General features: G+C 39.4%; 2 protein-coding genes across 2 annotated transcripts in view; one reads left to right on the top strand and one right to left on the bottom strand.

The window, feature by feature from the left end:
* Positions 1-6,884, top strand: part of sae1 (SUMO1 activating enzyme subunit 1) — a 20,719-nt gene extending 13,835 nt beyond the window's left edge. The window contains exons 7-9 of the mRNA XM_015399378.1: positions 4,683-4,827; positions 5,846-5,915; positions 6,600-6,884. Of these exons, the coding sequence (XP_015254864.1) occupies positions 4,683-4,827; positions 5,846-5,915; positions 6,600-6,692 (308 nt within the window). The 3' untranslated portion in view covers positions 6,693-6,884. The remainder of the gene's footprint in view (positions 1-4,682; positions 4,828-5,845; positions 5,916-6,599) is intronic.
* Positions 6,885-16,832: 9,948 nt separating this feature from the next.
* The window catches only part of LOC107100754, a 12,844-nt gene continuing 9,439 nt past the window's right edge, over positions 16,833-20,237 (bottom strand). The window contains exons 3-4 of the mRNA XM_015399381.1: positions 19,520-19,725; positions 16,833-18,456 (exon numbers count right to left, since the gene is read on the bottom strand). Of these exons, the coding sequence (XP_015254867.1) occupies positions 18,361-18,456; positions 19,520-19,725 (302 nt within the window). The 3' untranslated portion in view covers positions 16,833-18,360. The remainder of the gene's footprint in view (positions 18,457-19,519; positions 19,726-20,237) is intronic.

The raw sequence follows: 20,237 nt of genomic DNA, 5'->3' as shown, positions 1-20,237 counted from the left end.
AGTTTTTTTTTTTTTTTTTTTTTTTTTTTTCTCTGTGTCTAATCATCTGCAGACCAGCAGATGAAAACTGAATTCAAAATAACTTTTTAAAAATGTGTTAAATAACTTCCTAATGTTAGCATAGGTTGCATAAAAATAAATGTTTCTCTTTTGGGGTCGTTTAAATCACCCAAAAGTAATTATAATTGCACAATGCCAAAACCAGTTTAACAATAATATTGTAAATATTTGGTGTGTCTTACTTTCGTCAAACATTTTAGTTTCTCTCCACAAATCTGACTGTCGTTTATTTTGGACAAATGTATCACAACACAAGCTTTTCATATCAGCCAAATTATTTATTTATTTATTGTGGTTTTATATATTTGAAAATAGGACCAAGGGATAAAAACGCTGAATTTAAAATATAACCCTATTTAAATATAACCTTTAAAACAAGATCAACCCTACCACCAACCTTGCTTGGCTTGGTTGTTAATGTTTATATATACTGTTATTGTTTCTAACCCGCTCTAACTAACTGGCTACATAACTAATGTAGTTATTGTCTCCCTTTAGTACAGCAGCTTATACTTCCTGATGTTACATCGATATAATTATTTCACTGTAAATGGCCCGTAAACCAACCAACATTGCTGCTTTATACAACGTCAATCCTGACCTACATGACTAAACAAATACCACATGATCAATCCCTCTTGAAACATAAACGGAAACTAAATGGACATAAATATCAGTTGTTAATGTTATTCCAGTTTCTGTATCAGATCGAGACCGATATCCTTTAATAATAACCAGCATTGCCTGATTCTGATAAACCCTGCACCCCTAGTCTGGATGATCTTTTCAGGCTGCCTTTATGTCCACGTTTAGGTTGTAGTTTCATTAGACGGCACAACATGTCTCCCAAACCTTCCTTATTCTCTGAGAGCTTTTGTAATCTGTAAACTGGCTTTTTATGTTGCTGTTAGAGTAATAACATGTTCTTTGCTTTTTGAAACCTTTTGAAGACTGAAGTCATTTAGGTGTGAACAATAAGATTCTCTCACCAGGTTTAGCATCTTAACAAAGATTTAGATTCTCTCACTAAAAGTCATTGATCTCATTAAAGCAGAAATAGCAGCTTAAAAATAAAATATCTAGCTTTTTTATGTCTTCCAATGTCAACTGTTGGCATTTCTGCATATGATGAAATATTACCTTTAGCACCAAAGTAGTATGATCAAAAAGCTTTGTCCCAAATGTCACACTGACACTTTTATTAACAAACAACTGGAGATATACACGAAAAATGATTCAATATTAACGTCCTGGCAAGTATTTAAAGAAATCCTCGAAATTAAAAGGTGTTTAGAGAAAGAGGGAAGGAGGGCGATGGGAAGTTCAGCAAAGACAAATAGGGAAGAAGGAAAAGTAGCCGGGGGATAGAAAGTATAGTTATAAACCGATGATTTTCCCATGATGTCACTTAGGGAAACATTACGTTACAGTGGAGCCTAAAAGTATTTAGTCAGCCACTGATCGTGCAAGTTCTCCTGCTTAGAATAATGAGAGAGGTCTGTAATTTTCATCATAGGTACACTTCAACTATGAGAGACAAAATAAGAAAAAAGAGATCCAGGGAATCAAAATATTAGGATTTGTAAACTTTGGTGGAAAATAAGTATTTGGTGACCCGCAAACCAACAAGATTTCTGGCTCTCACAGACCTGCAACTACTTCTTTAAGAAGCTCTTCTGTTCTCCACTCATTACTGTATTATTGGCGCCTGTTTGAACCCCTTATTTGTATAAAAGACCCCTTTTCACAGCCTCAAACAGTCAGACTCCAAACTCAACCATGGCCGAGACCAAAGAGCTGTCGAAGGACACCAGGAAGAAAACTGTAGACCTGCACCTGGCTGGGAAGAGTGAATCTGCAATAGGCAAGCAGCTTGGTGTGAAAAAATCAACTGTGGGAGCAATTCTAAGAAAATGAAAGACAAAGAAGACCTCTTATAATCTCACTCGATCTGGGGCTCCACGCAAGATCTCATCCCGTTGGGTCAAAATGATCATGAGAACGACGAGCAAAAATCCCAGAACAGCACTGAGGGACCTGATGAATGACCTGCAGAGAGCTGGGAACAAAGCAACAAAGGCTATTTTATGTAACACATTACACAGAGAGGGAATCAAATCCTGTAGTGCCAGACGTGTCCCCCTGCTCAAGCCAGTGCATGTCCAGGCCCGCCTGAAGTTTGCCAGAGAGCATTTGGATGATCCAGAAGAGGATTAGGAGAATATCATGTGGTCAGATGAAACTTTTTGCTAAAAACCCAACTCGTCATGTTTGGAGGAAGAAGAATAAAGAATTGCGTCCCAAGAACACCATAGCTACTGTGAAGCATGGGGAAGGAAACATCATGCTTTGGGGCTGTTTTTCTACAAAGTGGACAGGAAACCTGATCCATGTTGAGGGAAGAATGAACGGGGCCTTGTATCATGAGATTTTAAGCCAAAACCTTCCATCAGTTAGAGCCTTGAAGATGAAACGTGGCTGGATCTTCCAGCATCACAGTGATCCCAAACATACCACTCGGGCTACGAAGGAGCGGCTCTGTAAAAGGCATTTCAATGTCCTGGATAGTGTTTCGCCGATGCCATCGATACCTGGCTGTGCAGGAAAAAGACTAATACAAAGTGAATCCAGTAGAACTTTTTATTGCCTACCTGGAATGAGTGACAATAGTTGAATAAACTTTTGGCTCTCAAAATGGTATCGGTGCCCTATTTGTTGGTACTCACCGATGCCACCATTTTAGTGCTGGATCGGGGCCCAGCCTGATACTGGTATCGGTATTGATGCAACACTAGTCCTGGAGTGGCCTAGCCAGTCTAGGACCTCAACCCCATAGAAAATTTGTGGAGGGAGTTGAAAGTCTGTGTTGCCCAGCGGCAGCCCTGAAACATCACTGCTCTACACTGGAAAAACAATCTAGAAATAAGTAAAAAATTTCTTATATTAAGTGTATTTACCCTTAATTTGAGTAGGTAAATGAGATAGTTTGCCAATGGAATTTGTAGTTTTACTCTTAAAATAAGATATTTAGATAAAATGCATTTGAAATAAGACAATGCAATTGTGTTTTCTTATTTTAAATGTAAATTGTCTTGTTCCATTGGCAAAATGTATCTTTTACCTTCTCAATTCAATAAAAAATGCATTTATTTTAAGAAAAACATTTTTATCTAGATTTTGATTTTTTTTCCAGTGTAGCAGAGATCTGCATGGAGGAATGGGCCAAAACACCAGCTACAGCGTGTGCAAACCTGGTGAAGACTTACAGGAAACGTTTGACCTCTGTCTTGCCAACAAAGGTTATGTTAGTTATGTTAGTTATTGACCAAATACTTATTTTCCACCATAATTTACAATAGAATTCTGTAATTTCCTGGATTTTTTTTTTCTCATTTCATCTCTCATAGTTGAAGTGTACTTATGATGAAAATTACAGACGTCTCTCATTGTTCTAAGTAGGAGAACTTGCACAATCAGTGGCTGACTAAATACTTTCTGGCCCCACTATATATATGTGGTCTAAAAAAAACTGCACAGGTTCGTTTCAATTTAACTCTGCTGTTTTAAAATAACACTAGAAGTTTATTAAACCATATATTGGAAGCTTAGACCGTATAAACTTCTAAATTCAAAGAATGGAAGAAAACAAATTAGTCCTCATTCTAATTGTCAGTAAAGATTTTATTATTTTAGTAATCCTAGTTGACCAAATGTTAGTTTATCCTAATTGATGTTGATTCGCTGTAAATAATAAAGGTGTCCATTGTTTTTTTAATCTAATTTTTGACTTCAGATCCCATCAAACTGTCACTGCTACTCGTGTGGGTTGAGAGATACTATCATATTTCCATTTATGCTGATGATATTATATTGTTATGAAATTGTGTTTGATTTCCTGTCGAACCTCAGTGTGATGCCATTTGTGCCAGGCTTTTAACTTTCTTCTTGAAAAAAAAAAGTTGTCATAAAAGGGCAGAGCTGAGGTGTGAAATGATTCATTGCCATCACCAGTGTGTGTGTGTGTGTGTGTGTGTGTGTGTGTGTGTGTGTGTGTGTGTGTTGCACACTATGCTGGTGGAAATGGCCGTGGGAGGACTCCACTTCCTTATGTGGTTGAACTTAATGGACGAGCAGGAAACATGTGGGCGAGGTGTTGATGTTTGTGCACACCAAGAAGTCTGATATATTGCTCATGACCAAATAAAGTGCTCAATTCAGATTTTCTTTTTTTTTTTTCTTTTTTTTGAGTCCGTCACAGGATGAAATAAAGCTTCCTTCCTGAATTCAAGTGGGGGGTTATGTTTGTGAGTTGGAGCCTACAGGAGCACGCTCTTAATGTGATATGGAGGAAACGTAGGCCAAAACGGATGAAATGGTTGATGGTGCAACCGCAGTTAGATTTTTATCCTGTTTCAAAGAGAGTGACAGTCGAGGCTACGTCTTTCCATGCCGCGATAAATCAGAGTGGAAGTCTGATGAAATTACAAATGGCAATAATGCAAGAGATTTTTTTTTGGAAAATCTTGCTTTAGCTGGATGGTTGAAGCTTATTTTCCAGCCTGTGACCCGTCACCTCCTTCCTCCTATTTTCATTTGTTTTTATTTGTTCTCCACATCCGCAGTTCTGTTGAAGTTTCGCACAGACAAAGGCCGCGACCCCGACCCCGAGTCGTGTGCCGACGACAGCCAGCTGCTGAGACAGATCAGAGACGACGTCCTCGAAGCCATGGGGCTGAGCAGTGACCTCCTTAGTGACGACTTCATCAGGTGACTCTGGTTTCACAAACAAATCCAGAACTGCAGATTTAGCAAACCAACAAAACATCACCTGTAAATGTCCATCCTACAAAAATAAACTCTGAATGTATTGTGGTTTTCCCTAATTTTTTTTGATGAATTCTTTTTTTTTTGGTAAAAACAACATGAACCAGATTTACTTTAGTCCTGATCAAACTACGAGGAATCATCTTTTAAAGCCAACTAATTTAATCTGTGCAGAGAAAACCATCAAACCGTAGACCATAAAGATTTAGAGGAAGATAAACCAGGTTTGGGCCATTTGGACCTGAAGCTTTGCTGCGGTGTTTATTTTGGTTCAAAAATAGTGAAGCATTGTCTGTTTCACCAGTTGATCGCTTTGACTTTTAATGGTAACATAAAACTCTGCTGCTGATAATAATGTAAATAATCAGGCAACTTAGACAAGTTTGATTTAGCAGCGCTGCTAAAATGTGCAAAATTGCTACACTTAATGTCAGTCATTTGTTTATGAAAATATGTCAATTTAAACTATAGACTTGTCCAAAACATGAGGATATTATTAAAAGTGAAAAACATTAAGTACTTGATTTAAACACAGGTAGATGTGTCTAAACATTTGTTTCTGTTAATTATGATTTTTTTTTCTTTCTTATTCTAGACAGATTTTATTTTGTCATTTTGTAAATTTCGTTTTAGTACCGCTCTCTAGACTCTTTCATTTCTTTTTTAAGTGCAGTTAAAAAAAAACACTGTGATGAAGAAAAGTGATGTAAACATACAACCGTATAGTTACAGTTACAACTTTTTTTAGAACCCATTTTATATAACAATTAACATACAACTAAGCATGCTTGTAGCGACAGTGGAGAGGAAAAACTCCCTTTTAACAGGAAGAAACCTCCAGCAGAACCAGGCTCAGTGTGAGCAGCCATCTGCTGAGGCCGACTGGGGTTGAAGGAGACAGAACTACATGTTGACTAACTGAACTTCGACCTTAACCTGTTCCTGTTCTGTTTGTCCTCAGCTACTGCTTCTCAGAGATGTCTCCAGTTTGCGCCGTCGTGGGTGGAGTTCTCGGGCAGGAGGTGGTCAAGGTGAGCTTTTAAACATCAGCTGAGCTATTTTAGCAGATTAGAAATATGAACTCTGTCAAAACGAGATTGAAACTGATGAAGATGGCGGATCAGCTGACATGTGGCCTCTCGCCTGGTTACTGGGTAAGATCCAGGAATACAGCAGCTATTTTATTCTGCGTGGAAGAGATCGTCGGTGCAAAGATGTAGCGACTGCTTGTGAAATAAGTCAAGCTGCTCTGATGCTTCCACACATAAAGCTTTTTATCAGTATAAAGCAACACAAACTGGCATTTTTCAGCTTTGTCCTTCAGAAATCATGATCTTTAGGGTTTTTTAATGTTTCTCTCTTTTTAGAAAGATGTAAAGTTCTTATTTTGGTGCTAATTGCACAGCAGTATGAAGCTGGCGCGATCAGAGAGGTTCATGTCTGGGTTAGAGGGAGCAGACGTTTCAGGGTCGGACTGTTGAAGTGGTGATGAAACTCTCTGCAACCTGCAGCCAATGCAGCTCCTCACACTAAACAAAAAATCTATAAGACCTCTGAAGTACTGAGAGGACAGATCAAAGTTTTCAGCTGCTCTAAATGTCTTTCTTCAAAGAATCCAGACCTTCCATGTGTATAATTTCCTTTATAGTATTGTTTTTCAGTTTTTCTTTTGATTGTAGCTGTCAGACCAAATTAATCGTCGTCTTTCTCTTCAGGCTCTCTCCCAACGCGACGCTCCACATCGTAACTTCTTTTTCTTTGACGGCCGTAAAGGTAACGGAGTGGTCGACTACTTCGGACCAAACTGATGATGAGGACCAGAATCTGATCTGAGGACGGTTTAGGACACAAAGATGGCTTCTCTTTTTTCCACCAGATTAGTCATCAACAGAATTCAAACACAAACGAAGTCTGTTGGCTTTTACTCTTGTCACAGATGTTGTAGGATGCCGTGTGTTGTTGTTTTTTTTACATTTGTTAATAAAATGATGTAAACAGATTCTCTTTGACTCTTCTTTTATCACTCTTCTTTTAAATATGACTTCATAGTTTTAGGCCTTAAAAATTCCATAAAACGTTTTTTGTTTTGCTCTGTCAATAAAATGAGTTAAGACAGTTCAGACATCCGCATGACCTTAGAAGTGCTGCACCAATCTGGAAAGGATTATATATGTCTATTATAAGGAGATATATATATATATATATATATATATATATATATATATATATATATATACAGCTACTTCCAAACTATTAAGTTTTTAATGGTGAAGTTGGGTTTATAACTGAAAAACATCCCAGCTCTCCAGGAAGCTGTTGGCCTGTTAGTTTCAGGCCAAACTGGAAAGTTAAGTTAAAGAAGCAATCTTTAAATTACTATAAAAATAAAATTGCAGAATGGTTCTTAAATACAGTGTTGAATCTAGATCAATCCCAAACAAATTGGTTTTACTTCAGAATCTGCATCTTTAATATCAGCGTACATATTTTAAATCCGATTAATGATCTGGGATTGTGCCGAGCGATTCCTAACTTTAATTCTATTAAAATTAAAGTCTTGATTAATTCTGGAATCAAGATGATGCTCCGTTGCTGGTGTGTTTGGGGTGATGATCTTAGGTGACACTTTGCAACAGCACTTCCTCTTCAGCTTAAGGCAGCATCTTTTCAAGTGTTATAAGTGTTAAGTGTTATAGACCCAACACCACAGTGAGAGAAACCTCTGAATCATGGGACTTTACCCATGTTTCACAGTCTAAGTTGCCTCTCTCAGCCGTCCTCTTAATACCATTAACATTGATTCCCCTGGAGCTGATGATGGGGTTAGTGTCTGCTATTCTGGGTTTTCTTCAATCCATATGAATGGTATTTATTCATTTCTGGTTTTGCTTTGAATTCAAAACACTGGAGATAATTTTAGCTGATTTGTTTCTTTTTCTCAATGTCTTTATGGATTATCCCCTTTCAAAGCAAACTTTTGCTTTAAACAACAGAGACAATTTTATCAGGTATTCAGAAAAAATTGCATTTATATGTTAAGCTGGCTTTATTCTTAATGCTCATCGTGATACCGTTTAATGAAATGAATGACCTTTTTAAATGAACTCCATACTATTGTCACAATACAAAAAAAAAATAAAGGAAACACTCAAATAACATCCTAGATCTGAATGAGCGAAATGTTCTCATTTACCGGTAATACTTTATGTAAAAAGTTGGATTTGCTGGCAATAAAATCACACTAATATCTTCAATGGAAAATCAATTTTATCCACCAATGGAGGCCTGGATTTGGAGTCAAAACACAAAACTAAAGTGGAAAAATTATGTTATTTGATGCAATGTCCTTAAAATGAGGCTCAGTATTCTGTGTGGCCTCCACGGGCCTGTATGACCTCCCTACAATGCCTGAGCATGCTCCTAATGAGGTGGCAGATTGTCTCCTGAGTGATCTCCTTTCAGACCTGCTCTAAAACATCCAACTCCTGGACAGTTTGTGGCGCTACAGGATGTTGTTAAATGATCGAGACATGATGTCCCATATGTGCCTAATCGGATTCTGGTCTGGAGAACGGGCTACCAGTCCATAGCTTCAATGCCTTCATCTTTCAGGAACTGCTGACAAACTCGAGCCTCATGAGGTCTAGCCTTGTCCTGCATTTAGGAGGAAGCCAGGGCCAATCACACCAGCATGTGGTCAAAAGGGATCAGAGGATCTCATCTCGGTACCTTATGGCTGTAATGCTACCTCTGGCGAGCTCATGGAGGGTTTTGCAGCCTTCCAAAGAAACACCACCCCAAACCATTACGGACCCACTGCCAAACCCTTCAGGCTGAAGGATGTTTCAGGCCACAGATCACTCTCCACGGAGTCTCCAGACTGTTACGTCTGTCACATATGCTCAGATCGAATCTGGTTCCATCTGTGAAGAACACAGGGTGCCAGTCTTGGTGTTCTCTGGCAAATGCCAAATGTCCTGCACAATGTCAGGGTGTGAGCACAACTCCCTTCTAAGGGAGGCCAATGTAGCGGTCCTGCTGCTGGATTGTTACCCTCGTACAGCCTCCTCGACATCTCCTGGTGTACTGGCCTGTCTCCTGGTAGCACCTCCAGTCTTTGGACACTACGCTGACAGACACAACAAACCTTGCCACAGCTCGCATTGATGCGCCACCCTGGATGAGCTGTACTACCTGATCCACTTGTGTGGGTTATAGAGTTTGTCTCATGCCACAATGATGTAAAAGCTCCACCAACATTTAAAAGCGACCTAAACATCTGGCAGAAAGCATAGGTACTGAGAAGTGGTCTGTGGTCCCAGCTTGCAGAACCACTCCTTTAATGAGTGTGTCTTGCTAATTGGCAACATTTTCAACCTGTTGTCTATTCCCCTTACAGAACTCATGTGAAATTGATTGTCAATCAGTGTTGCTTCTCAAGTGGACAGTTTGATTTGATGGAGGATATTGTGTTGCTTATGTGTTCACTATTCTTTTTTGAGCAGTGTACTTTGAGCACTGGAATGGATGAATGGAAGGCAGCAGCAGAGTCCTCAGCATGTGTCTAATGAATGTTGGTTCTATTAGTTTTCTATGACTCCGCTACATCTACTTGTACACGTTTCACCATGTGGTGGTATTTCTTTTTTTCCCCCATTAAATCAGAGATTGATCTGGATAGTCTAGTTCAGCGATCTGCAATCTGTGTAATCCAAAGAGCCATTTTTATATTCAGTCCAGCTAACAGAACTAGTTTAGAGCTGCAAACATTATGTGACCTTTTTTTAAAGAGAGAAAAACATAACTTATAAAAACACATTTTCTATGGTTTGCTGAAATTTTTGGAAACTTCCACAAAACAAAAATAAAATATCAAAAATGTGATTGTTATATTCAGACTTGATTTTTTTGGAAGATGCAACTGAATTATGCAACTTAGAAAATGCCAATAGCACACTAACTACTATGTCTAATATATTTATTGTTTTAAAGTATACATGGCTCTTCATCAATTTTTCCCCAAAGTGATGAAGACCCATTGTCAGGTCTCAATGCACCAGACATGCTGTGCACCTTTAATCTTAAATCTTTCATTTTTGATTTAACTTATAGTAAAAGTCGAAATATTCTGGTTGAGTTAAAACATATGTACACTCAACAAAAATATAAACGCAACACTTTTGGTTTTGCGCCCATTAAAACTATAACATTTTTTCCACATACACAATATAACCATTTCCTTCAAATATTGTTCACAGACCGTTTTTATCTGTGATAATGATCTCTTCTTTGCTAGGATAATCCATCCCACCTCCCAGGTGTGACATATTAAGATGCAGATTAGACACCATGATTAGTGCCGAGGTGTGCCTTAGACTGCCCACCATAAAAGGCCACTCTGAAAGGTGCATTTTATCACACAGCAGAATGCCACAGATTTCGCAAGATTTGAGGGAGCGTGCAATTGGCACGCTGACAGCAGGAATGTCAAACCCAGCTGTTGCTCGTGTGTTGAATGTTCATTTCTCTACCATAAGCCATCTCCAAAGACATTTCAGAGAATTTGGCAGTACATCCAACCAGCCTCAGAACTGCAGACCATGTGTAACCACACAGGCCAAGGACCTTCACATCCAGCATGTTTAGCTCCAAGATCATCTAAGACCAGCTGCTGAGACAGCTTCTAAAACAATTGGTTTACATAACCAAAGAACTTTACCACAAAGAGGGAAGCTCATCTGCATGCTCGTCGCCCTCATTGAGGTCTCTACCTGACTTCATTTTGTCGTTGTAACCAACTTGAGTGGGCAAATGCTCACATTTGGTGGTGTCTGGCATGTTGGAGAGGTGTTCTCTTCATTGATGAATCCCTGTTTATACCGTTCAGGGCAAATGGCAGACAGCAAGTGTGGTGTTGTGTGGGTGAACGGATTTCTGCTGTAAATGTTGTGGATCAAGTGGTGTTATGGTATGGGAAGGCATCTGTTATGGATGAAGAACACAGGTGCATTTCTATTGATGGAATTTTGAATACATAGAGATACAGTGACGAGATCCGGAGGCCCATTTTTGTACCATACATCCCAGAACATCACCTCATGTTGCAGCAGGATAATGAGAGGCCCCATGTTGTTGTTCTTGCATGGCCAGCATACCCACCGGACATGCCACACATTGAGCATGGTTGGGATGCTCTGGTTCGGCGTATATAACAGCATGTACCATCCATCCATCAATCCATTTTCAGACATGCTTAATCCCAAGTGGGGTCGTGAGGGGTGCTCCAGCTGTCTACGGGCGAGAGGCAGGGTACACCCTGAACAGGTTGCCAGTCTGATCGCAGCAGCATGTACCAGTTCCTGCAAATATCCTGCAACCTCGCACAGCCATTGAAGAGGAGTGAAACAACATTCCACAGGCCACAATTGATAACCTGATGAACTCTGTGAAGATGATGTGTTGCATTGTGTGAGGCAAATGGTGGTCACACCAGATACTGACTGGTTTTCTTAGAGCATCTAGGTTTCCGGACGTAATTGTCACAGTTGGGTTGAGGTTTTGAGGACCCAGATGCAGAGGTGAGGAGATAGAGGTGAGTTCTTGAAGATTTAATGAAATAAAAGTACAAAATATAAGCAACCAAAAACCAGATTATTTCAGGGGGAAATTCATGTGGGGAGCCAGGAAAAGACGAGAAACCAGCACTGAGGAACTCCACAGGCAGAGTATATATGGGAGACCGAACAAAGACTGGACTAAGGAGCTGATTGGGAGCAGATGTGAACAGATGATTCTAGAAAGGAGCAAGGGAAAAAGAGACCAACAGAAGAGGGCAACAGAGGGCAATCAACAAATACCTAAGAACTCAAGTACATCCAGAAAACACAACAAAATAGGAATTAAACCAATAAAACCAGAAAACAAAGAAAAACAGGAATCCGAGTCAAACTGGAAACTCTAAAGAAAACTTAAACAGAAACAAGACCATGGCAGTAATTACATGATGCTTTCCTAGCTTACCTGTTTTACTGCTAGCACTATTCAGAATGCACATTCTCTGGCAACTGCTAACACACTTCTGCTTAAGAGGACTTAAGAGTCCTTATCAAGTTGATTTATTCAGATCAAGCCCCTCACTGCATGCTAGTGAGCAAGCTAAGCCATTATGCAGGCGGCACATCTAAAGGTCACAGAAGAGGTTGATACTAGGGTTGCCAACCATCCCTTGAAAAACAGAATCGTTACGTATTTAGAAATAGAACTACCTGTCCCATATTTAGTGGAAAAGGAATTCACTTTGTCCCGTATCACATTGAGAGTAAAACAATAGTCAGTAAAAAGTTAATGAAAAATGAAGAAAATGGGCATGTTAGATATAAAACTTACAGTAAACTTGTTCCTGGGCCGAGTCCTGCCTGATGACCAATGATCTATGTAACGATCCAGAATACCCTCATACCATTCCAAGTGTGGCTCACGGAGAAGATAGCGGTAGACAACAGAGCAGTATGAGGGACGAATGGAGTAATTTAAATGCTGACTTAGTGGGAAAAGGAATCCTAGCAGTCCAAAGGAGCAGCAGAGAGGTGGATGGAGGATCTTCAGGCAGCTGACCTTCCCAATATCCAAGCTGCTGTGTCCTTTGTCCTCAGCATCCCATCTTCCACCGGTTTTGTGGAGAGGATTTTCTCCTTAATGAAAAACAAATGGACTGATGTGCTGAACAAATGTTCCACTGAATTAATTAAAGCTGAGCTCATTGTCAGCCTTAGTTATGAACTATCTTGCTCAGAGTTTTATTCTGCAGCACTCAAAGACAAACAGGTCACTGCTGCAAGAGCTCAGAGGAAATACAAGTGGAAAATGTAGGCTTTTGCCACATTATGTGGCATTGAGCTAATGATTATTTTCTGTTTTACAACTGTAGCCTATAGTCATTGCATTTAAAGCACAGATATGTTTTCAAGTTTGCTGTTGCACCAGAAATGTGCACTATTTATTTATTGTTTTATTTTCATTTTTACAGTTTGAAGATAAGCAGGACAGGCTTATGTTTAAAATAGTTATTTTACTCAGCAAAGTTTGTTAGGTTGTATTAAAGTGAATTGATAGATAATAAATTGTTTTCCATGTGTTCATGTCACTTACAAATATGCATCTAATTTAATGCAGATTTGAGTCAAGTAGTTAAAAAAAATCTTTTTACACACAAAGGGGGGCAGAAAAAAAATCACCACGCCGGGAGAGGTAAAGGCAATCGGGTCAGCTGGCACGCACATGAGGAGTCCCTTTTTTTAAGGGAGTTGGCAACCCTAGTTGTTACCCCTAATTTATAAAAATGCATGTTCAGTATACAACATGCAATCAAGCTGGACAGTAAACAATGCATGGACATACCAGTTCCAACTATCTGAGTTCTATATAGCTTTTATGAAAGCCTGTGGGGAAGTTGATGGTTGACATGTTGCTCAGTTCAGTTCTGATTAGAATCTCTGGTTTGCACTGTGCTTCTAAAAATATTCACTTTATGCACAAAACAGATGTATTGGATGATATTTGTTTCATACTTACAAAAACATCTGAAAACCTGTTGACATATGTACTTATATAAACCATATACATAGTTTTCACATTGTTCTTGTGAAATTAATTCAATTTTATGAAATAAATGCAAAAGCGGCCACTTTCAAGAGTAAATCATATAGACCTAATATGTGGTGCCATGTATATAATATAATGTAAGAAAAAAAGCTTAATGTTTTTCCTGTATTTTTCCATATGGAAAACTTATTTTTCTGAATCTCATATTGTTCGTCAGAATGTTTTAACTTCTGGTTTTCCGATAAGATCAGAATCAATGGGATATCATGGACAGTTACTATGTTTAGACTTTTCCTTTTGACATTTGTTGTCAAATGTGCAACAAATAAAACGGCTAACCTGAGGAAGAAAAGAAAATGTTTGCTTAAGATTGTGAATAAAAGGCTAGATAGCTTTTTTATTTCCATGCCAGCTTTATCTGATTGGCTCATAGCTTTGCTCTTAGGAAAGTTTTGTCATTAACTTTCCACCACAGACGTTCATCTGTTTGACTGTCACCTGTGGTTGATGAAAGCCGAAGGTTATCTGTGTTAAAACGAGGACAGAGTTTATCTTCTCTACTTTTTTTCCACTTCAGTCACTCAAATACAACTATCAGCAGGTAACATTTTGCCTAAAGATGAACTCATTATCACTTTTTTACATTCATATAAAATAAATCCATATAAGGTTCAACCTTGCAAGACAACAGTAACATTTTTAACTATTAAACTCAAAACTGTGACATACTGTATATTCATATTGCTGTTAAATTCTAAGTCCCTTTAATGAATCTGATGGTTTTAATGGATATTCGTTCATTAATATTGAGAAAGAGAAGCTTTTTTTTCTAATTGTTACAGGCTGTTAACCAGTTTTTATGTAATGAAAAAATCTTCGCTGATCTTCAAACTAAACCATCCGCTGATCCTCTGTTATTGAGTCATCAGGAAGCTCTGGGAGCCTGTATCCTCCCTTAAATGTCAGAATGAACCAATCACATGGCACACAGAGAGCAGCGTGCGCGACTTGATTGGCTACAGCAAGAGATTGTTTTTGGTGTTTCTTGCTGCTAAGAGGAGGGAGAGAGAGTGACCACACAGCAGGGGTTTCTGATTGGATTAAACTAAGAACAGGAGGAAAAAGGAAAACATTGGAGAATCTGGGGACCTAAAGTAATACTTTGGGTTGGCAAAACAAAACAAAATAAGAAAAAAAATAGAAGTTTGTATCAGCCAGTATTTTGTCGAGTGCCTGAAGCAAAGGAGGAGTTTTTCTCTTGACAGATAAGAGTTAAGGTTTAATTAAGGAGGCAGAATGAGCTTAAAGGGGCATATTTTAATTAATCTCCTTTCCTAATCCCTGAAAAGAGCAGTGGCTCCCTGGGCTAACTAATCAGTACACTACCCTAGTTTTATTCTGTCTTGTTTTGCAGTAGTAAACATGAAACCAACCAAAACAAAAATTTCAACCAGATTTGGGTTTTTCATTCTCCATTTGTCTGTCTGTTTTAAAGGTAAATAGCAGTAAATCCACATGAATATTTTCTAATTAGATCCATTTGTCCACCATTTAGCTCATTTCTTACAGTACAGATGGCCTAGGTAAGGGGCCCCAGGAAGAAAAAAACTGACATCACTCAGCAACAATCAACTCATCTTGAGGGCGTCAAAATACATCCAAAGGTGCGTATACTGTAAGAGCATCCCAGTCAGATGCCAGAACCATGATGCTGAGGAGCATCAGAGAAAACTTTACTCTAACCTCCTTCCAACTGACACATCTCCCACCTCTATTATCAGCTGCTTTTATCCATGATCTGTTTTTGTGGTCATGATCCACACCTCAGTCAGAAGGTTTATTGACCATTAAATCCAAAGCTTTAATTTTTGTTTTTCAGCCTATTATCCACCACACTAAACTGGAGCAGTCCCTAGATTATTGCATTGGAATCATTTATCTGTTAATCTCTAGTAAACAAAAATCTGATTTCCCAGTAGAGAACCCTGTCATCTCGGACTTAAAAGGAGCTGACCCTCATCCCAGCCTGTCCAGATGAGACTGTCATGACCTTGGCACTGATGACTGGCTTAGTTGTAAATTCCATTCACCTGCCTATCTCTGCCCAGTTTCTATTTTACCACTCATCCAATCCACCTGTTCAAACTTCTATCTAAACTGCTTGCTCTCGGTCTTCAGTGCCAGATTATCCTTGAGTCTTTGGTGTGAGAGTATTGTAGCTTTACTGATTGTGTTCTGATTGCCTGATCCTGACCCATTTTGCTGTTGGACCTCTGAGCCTGCCTGTTCCTGTTCTGATCTGTTTGCCTGCCCTGTCTTCAGACTTGGTTACGTGTGGACTGCACCTGGATTTGCCTCCTGACTTTGCTCTCTGAATTATCCTGCCTTTCGTCGTCTGCTTGGATCAGATATCCTGTAAATTCTGTAACTTTCAAGTCTTCTGTGTTTGGCATTCTCTGTGCGGCAACCGCGGTGTCTGGTCAGCCAACCAGTTGGTATCAATCTTGCTCTCTGGGCACGGACTGTACTCTAAACCAGGTGAGTGACTCGTGTGTTAATTTCATCCTCCTTCAGGTTATTGTGGTCACTAACCTGTGTTTCCTCTCTCCAGAATTTCCTGCCTCAGTAGCCGCTGCTACGGCAGATCCCTAGCCTCTTCATTGTAATAATCGCCTTTGAGTAATCCAACTGTCTGTTTTGCCTGAATACTGCGTCCTGTGTTCTGAGTCTTGGCAGAGACCCTTTCCATAAACACCACAAACAGGATCATGGACCAATTGTGCTAAAAAAAAGGTGATTCTAGGAGCCGGTGTATGATAGGGTGTCTTTATCTAAAGAGACAGACACTTCTATGGTGATTTTTCATTTTATTTTTTGCATTAAGTTAAAAAACAAGATAGGTGTTACGCCCTTATAAAAAAAGCAAGGTTTACTTTCTTTTTTTTTTGGAAATAGATACAATCCTGGATGATGTGGACCACCTGTATAAAAGCTTATATGTGGCACTTTTAAAAAAAAATCTTTTTTGTTTTAGTGGTTAAAAATAGCTCAGCTTTTTGGTTGGTATTGGGAACGATTTAAATATTTTTACAAATCTTAATAATTCCTCCTGAAATGATCAGTGATATTGAAAGTAAAACTCAAAACAAGATCTGATTTTCTTATCTTTACTTTTATTGTATAAACAAAAAAGTACAAAATTCATGTAGAAATCTTACAATAGAAAAAAGCTGAAAATACACAAAATACACAATATTATGGCTCCGCTGTTCAGGAACGGCAAGGTATTCAACAACTGACCAAGAATGAGAGAACAGCTTTTGTGAAGTTGGAGTTTTCTGATTTACTCCGAAAAACATGAACCCAAAGTATGTTACAGTGCATACATTAACCCTTTTTATAACCTCAGTACCGTAAGGTCCAAATTACAGCGAAACCTGATTTTTCAGTCATTTTGCAAGTTGTTGAGGGATGTTTCTTTAGTGCCAGATTTCTACTTCATTGTTTTTTTTTTCTTTTTAGCTTTGAGAATCTGAGAACTTTCTGTCTTATCTGCAGCACACATCAAAGCTGGAACACCCCTTTCATTTTGTTCTGAGCTGCACCGTGATCTAAGCTCTTTTTCTTTTTTTCTTTCATGCAACAAATCTAAAAAGATTTATTTCCTCCTTTCAGAGTGTGTGCAACGGCATGTCTTTTATTTTATACAAATTTAGTACAACTTAAGTCTTAGTTAATACAAAAATAAATACATCGTCATTGAAAACAAGGAACAAAATAAAAAAAAGAGCATCAGGTTTCTTTTTTTCAAAATAAATTACGCTCCTCTAATGAGCAATTAATATTTTCTCTTCAACTTCTTAAATCATCAGAAAATAGAAAAAAAAAGGGACGAGAATGAAACGTTTTTTCTGCTGCTCGATGAATACCTTTTTCAAATCCACTGGATTTAAATTCCAACTGTTACCAAGGAACGCTCGGGAATAGAAACGTAAAACCAGAAAAAAACTCACAGAACTGCTTTTAATGCGCACCGATTTCATAAGTGAACCCAAATTCATGTTTTAAAAAAAGACTATTTACAGTCGATGGTGGAGCTGTGAACACTGTAAACAACCTGCCAGTCAAAACTGAGGGAGGAAATCTGTCTTCTCCACATTTGAATTGAACGCAAATTGCTTTTTCTATTTTCTGACTGCAAAAACGAAGCACTTTGAGTGAATGTGTGCGCCGCTGATTGTCACCATGTTGGAGGTGAAGCCTCAGGTAGGAAGGCACGTTTAAGTGGTGAAGCAAAGCAGTTCCAGATCAGTGGGACGGCCCGCTCAATCTGCTCTTTGCGCGATAGTAGATTTGCACCCAGAAATTCCCTGCAAATGTAACCTCAGCGTCTCATTTCACAGTTTCAAATAAAAGGGAACGGGGCACGGGTTGCAGAGTAGAAAAAACACAACTCGCACATCAGACGAGGGTCAAATCAGGTCTGTGGGGAAAGAGAGGAGCTCTAATTTGTAGTTAAAGGGGAACGTAAAGATGGCTGATTTCACAGCTAAATGTTCTCAGTCACACAAACCAAAGTTTGACCCACATCTTTAACAAATCCTCACACAGACTCACACCTGCTACACAGAGAACTGACCCCCAAGACAGGACAAAAACAAAAAAAAATATATATATATTTTACAAAATGAACAAAAAGTCCATCCGTCCGTCAGCTGCAGTCTGATCCAGCACACTGACTGACAGAGAGGGTCAGCTTCTAATAGCCGATTCCTTTCTTTCCTCTTACACAGGATGAGATGATCATTATCCCAGCGACGCCTTAGCAACAGTACATCGTGCCCAAAATGTAGAATAAAGGTCCAGAAAGGAGGCCTATGTCAGCCTGTACAGGGCGCTGAACATTTGGGCCATAAAGTTGAAGAGACCCCTGTAGATGTCTCTCCAGTCCTGCCACTGGGGGGCGACGTGCTGCAAGACAGAGGGAGATCAAAATCAGAAATAAACATAACATAAAACCTCATAGGAAAACCATCAGGCTGTGAAACATTCAAGCTACAAAAAAAGACATAATGGCAGTAATCTTTCATGCAACCAGAGAACGGTTTGCTGCTGCAACTTTTATCCCGACGCAGCTCTCATGCTTTTGCTGGATTCCTTTTTTTTCACTGTCCAGCTATGATGAAAGTCGAATGTGCCATTTCTACATGACCTGCTTCTGATTCCTAACAGGCAGCTTACGAACTGTTTCGATCTTTATCGAAATGAGCTGGTGGATTGTGGGCAATGAGGTCAGAGCAGATTTCTTTAAAAAAAAAAAAAAAACGCACACAGAGAAAATGATTCTTTTCACTGACAGACAGTGAGAGAGGAGCTCTGAGCCCTGCTGAGCTTGTCTGTGTCCTGGTGAAGCAAGAGGCGAGTGCGGCTGACGTCATCTTTGTTTATGTGCACAAGCGGGATAGTGAGGGAGGAGGTGGTGGGGGGAGGAGGTCTAGTGCCACCTCCTCACGCGATCAAGAGCACGGGAGGGAGGAGAGAGAGATAAGGAAATAACAAAGGAGACGAGCAGCAGGAGGGGAAAGTACTGACATGTTCCAATGGATTTCTGACTCATTTCTTTTTTTCCTGCAATAATAAAACTTATTTTTCGCTGTTTTTGGGGAGAATAAGTTTGTGAAAATGATGCCAATAAAGGAAAAAAAGGGAAAAGGTCTAAAACAAGCATTTTGTAAAGGAAGTTTAGGAGTCAGCAAATTTAAATGTCAATATTACTATAAATAAGTGATAAAAAATACAGACTTAGCAAACAGACGTCATTGATTGCCTGCTACAAATATTGATCTGTCTCCACAGCAGCCAACTAATGTGTTTAGCCACACAGACCCAAACCGGTCTGATAAGATAGATGTTGTGTGCTTGCATGAGAAGAAGAAGAATCAGTGCAGCTGTGGAGCGTTCAAGAGTAGAAGCACATTTAACGCTCTCATTCTCAAACCAACCTCAGACCTCAGTACAACTCTTATTTTCTTACCGCTCTGTGGACGATCCTGGCGTTGAATTCGTCTCCGATCACCCTAAGCTGGCTGGCCACTCTCAGCACATCCAGCTGCTGGACCGCCGCTCCCCCGGGGCGTCGCTGGTGGGGCGGCGAAGCCCGGGATGATATCTCATTCTGGGGAAGCAGGTCAGGCAGCGGACCTGAAGGACTGGAGTTCTGGCGTTCTTCCCTATTGGAATCTGCAACAGAAAGTAGTGAGATGGAAATTTAAGAGGAGAGCCACTGATTTACACACTTTCTCATTAATCATGACTTTCTGTTTCACAACTCTTCCTCAAGAGGAAATGTTGATGTAAAATCCTGTATTGGTCTCTTTAAAGAAAGAAACTGAAGCCCTGTTTCCTTTCAGCCCATGATTTTCACCCACAGAGAACATTTTATGGTCCGATAATGGAAAGGAAACAGAATTTGTGAGTGTATTAAGTCCTGTCACATCTTTGAATTCTTTCCTGTTTGGAATAGTGCAGATCCATCGGGATCAAAGGTGTGGAGATCAACACCTTCAGTCTGACCCTCGTCTTGTATTTTGGTCTCCCTTTTTAAGGATAATCCGACAAGTCAGCAGTAAACATTTTAGAGTTATAAAAGTTTCCCTTTGGTTATAAGTCGTAGGGAAGCGGCTGTTCAATTAGTTGTAGTTCTGAATTCTCCCAAGTGGTGCCCGACTTTACACGAGTGAATAAAGTGAATG

The sequence above is a fragment of the Cyprinodon variegatus genome, unplaced genomic scaffold (genome assembly GCF_000732505.1).
Source record: "Cyprinodon variegatus isolate N-32 unplaced genomic scaffold, C_variegatus-1.0 Scaffold1006, whole genome shotgun sequence".
Classification (NCBI taxonomy): Eukaryota; Metazoa; Chordata; class Actinopteri; order Cyprinodontiformes; family Cyprinodontidae; genus Cyprinodon; species Cyprinodon variegatus.
This window is presented reverse-complemented; position numbering and strand designations above follow the sequence as displayed.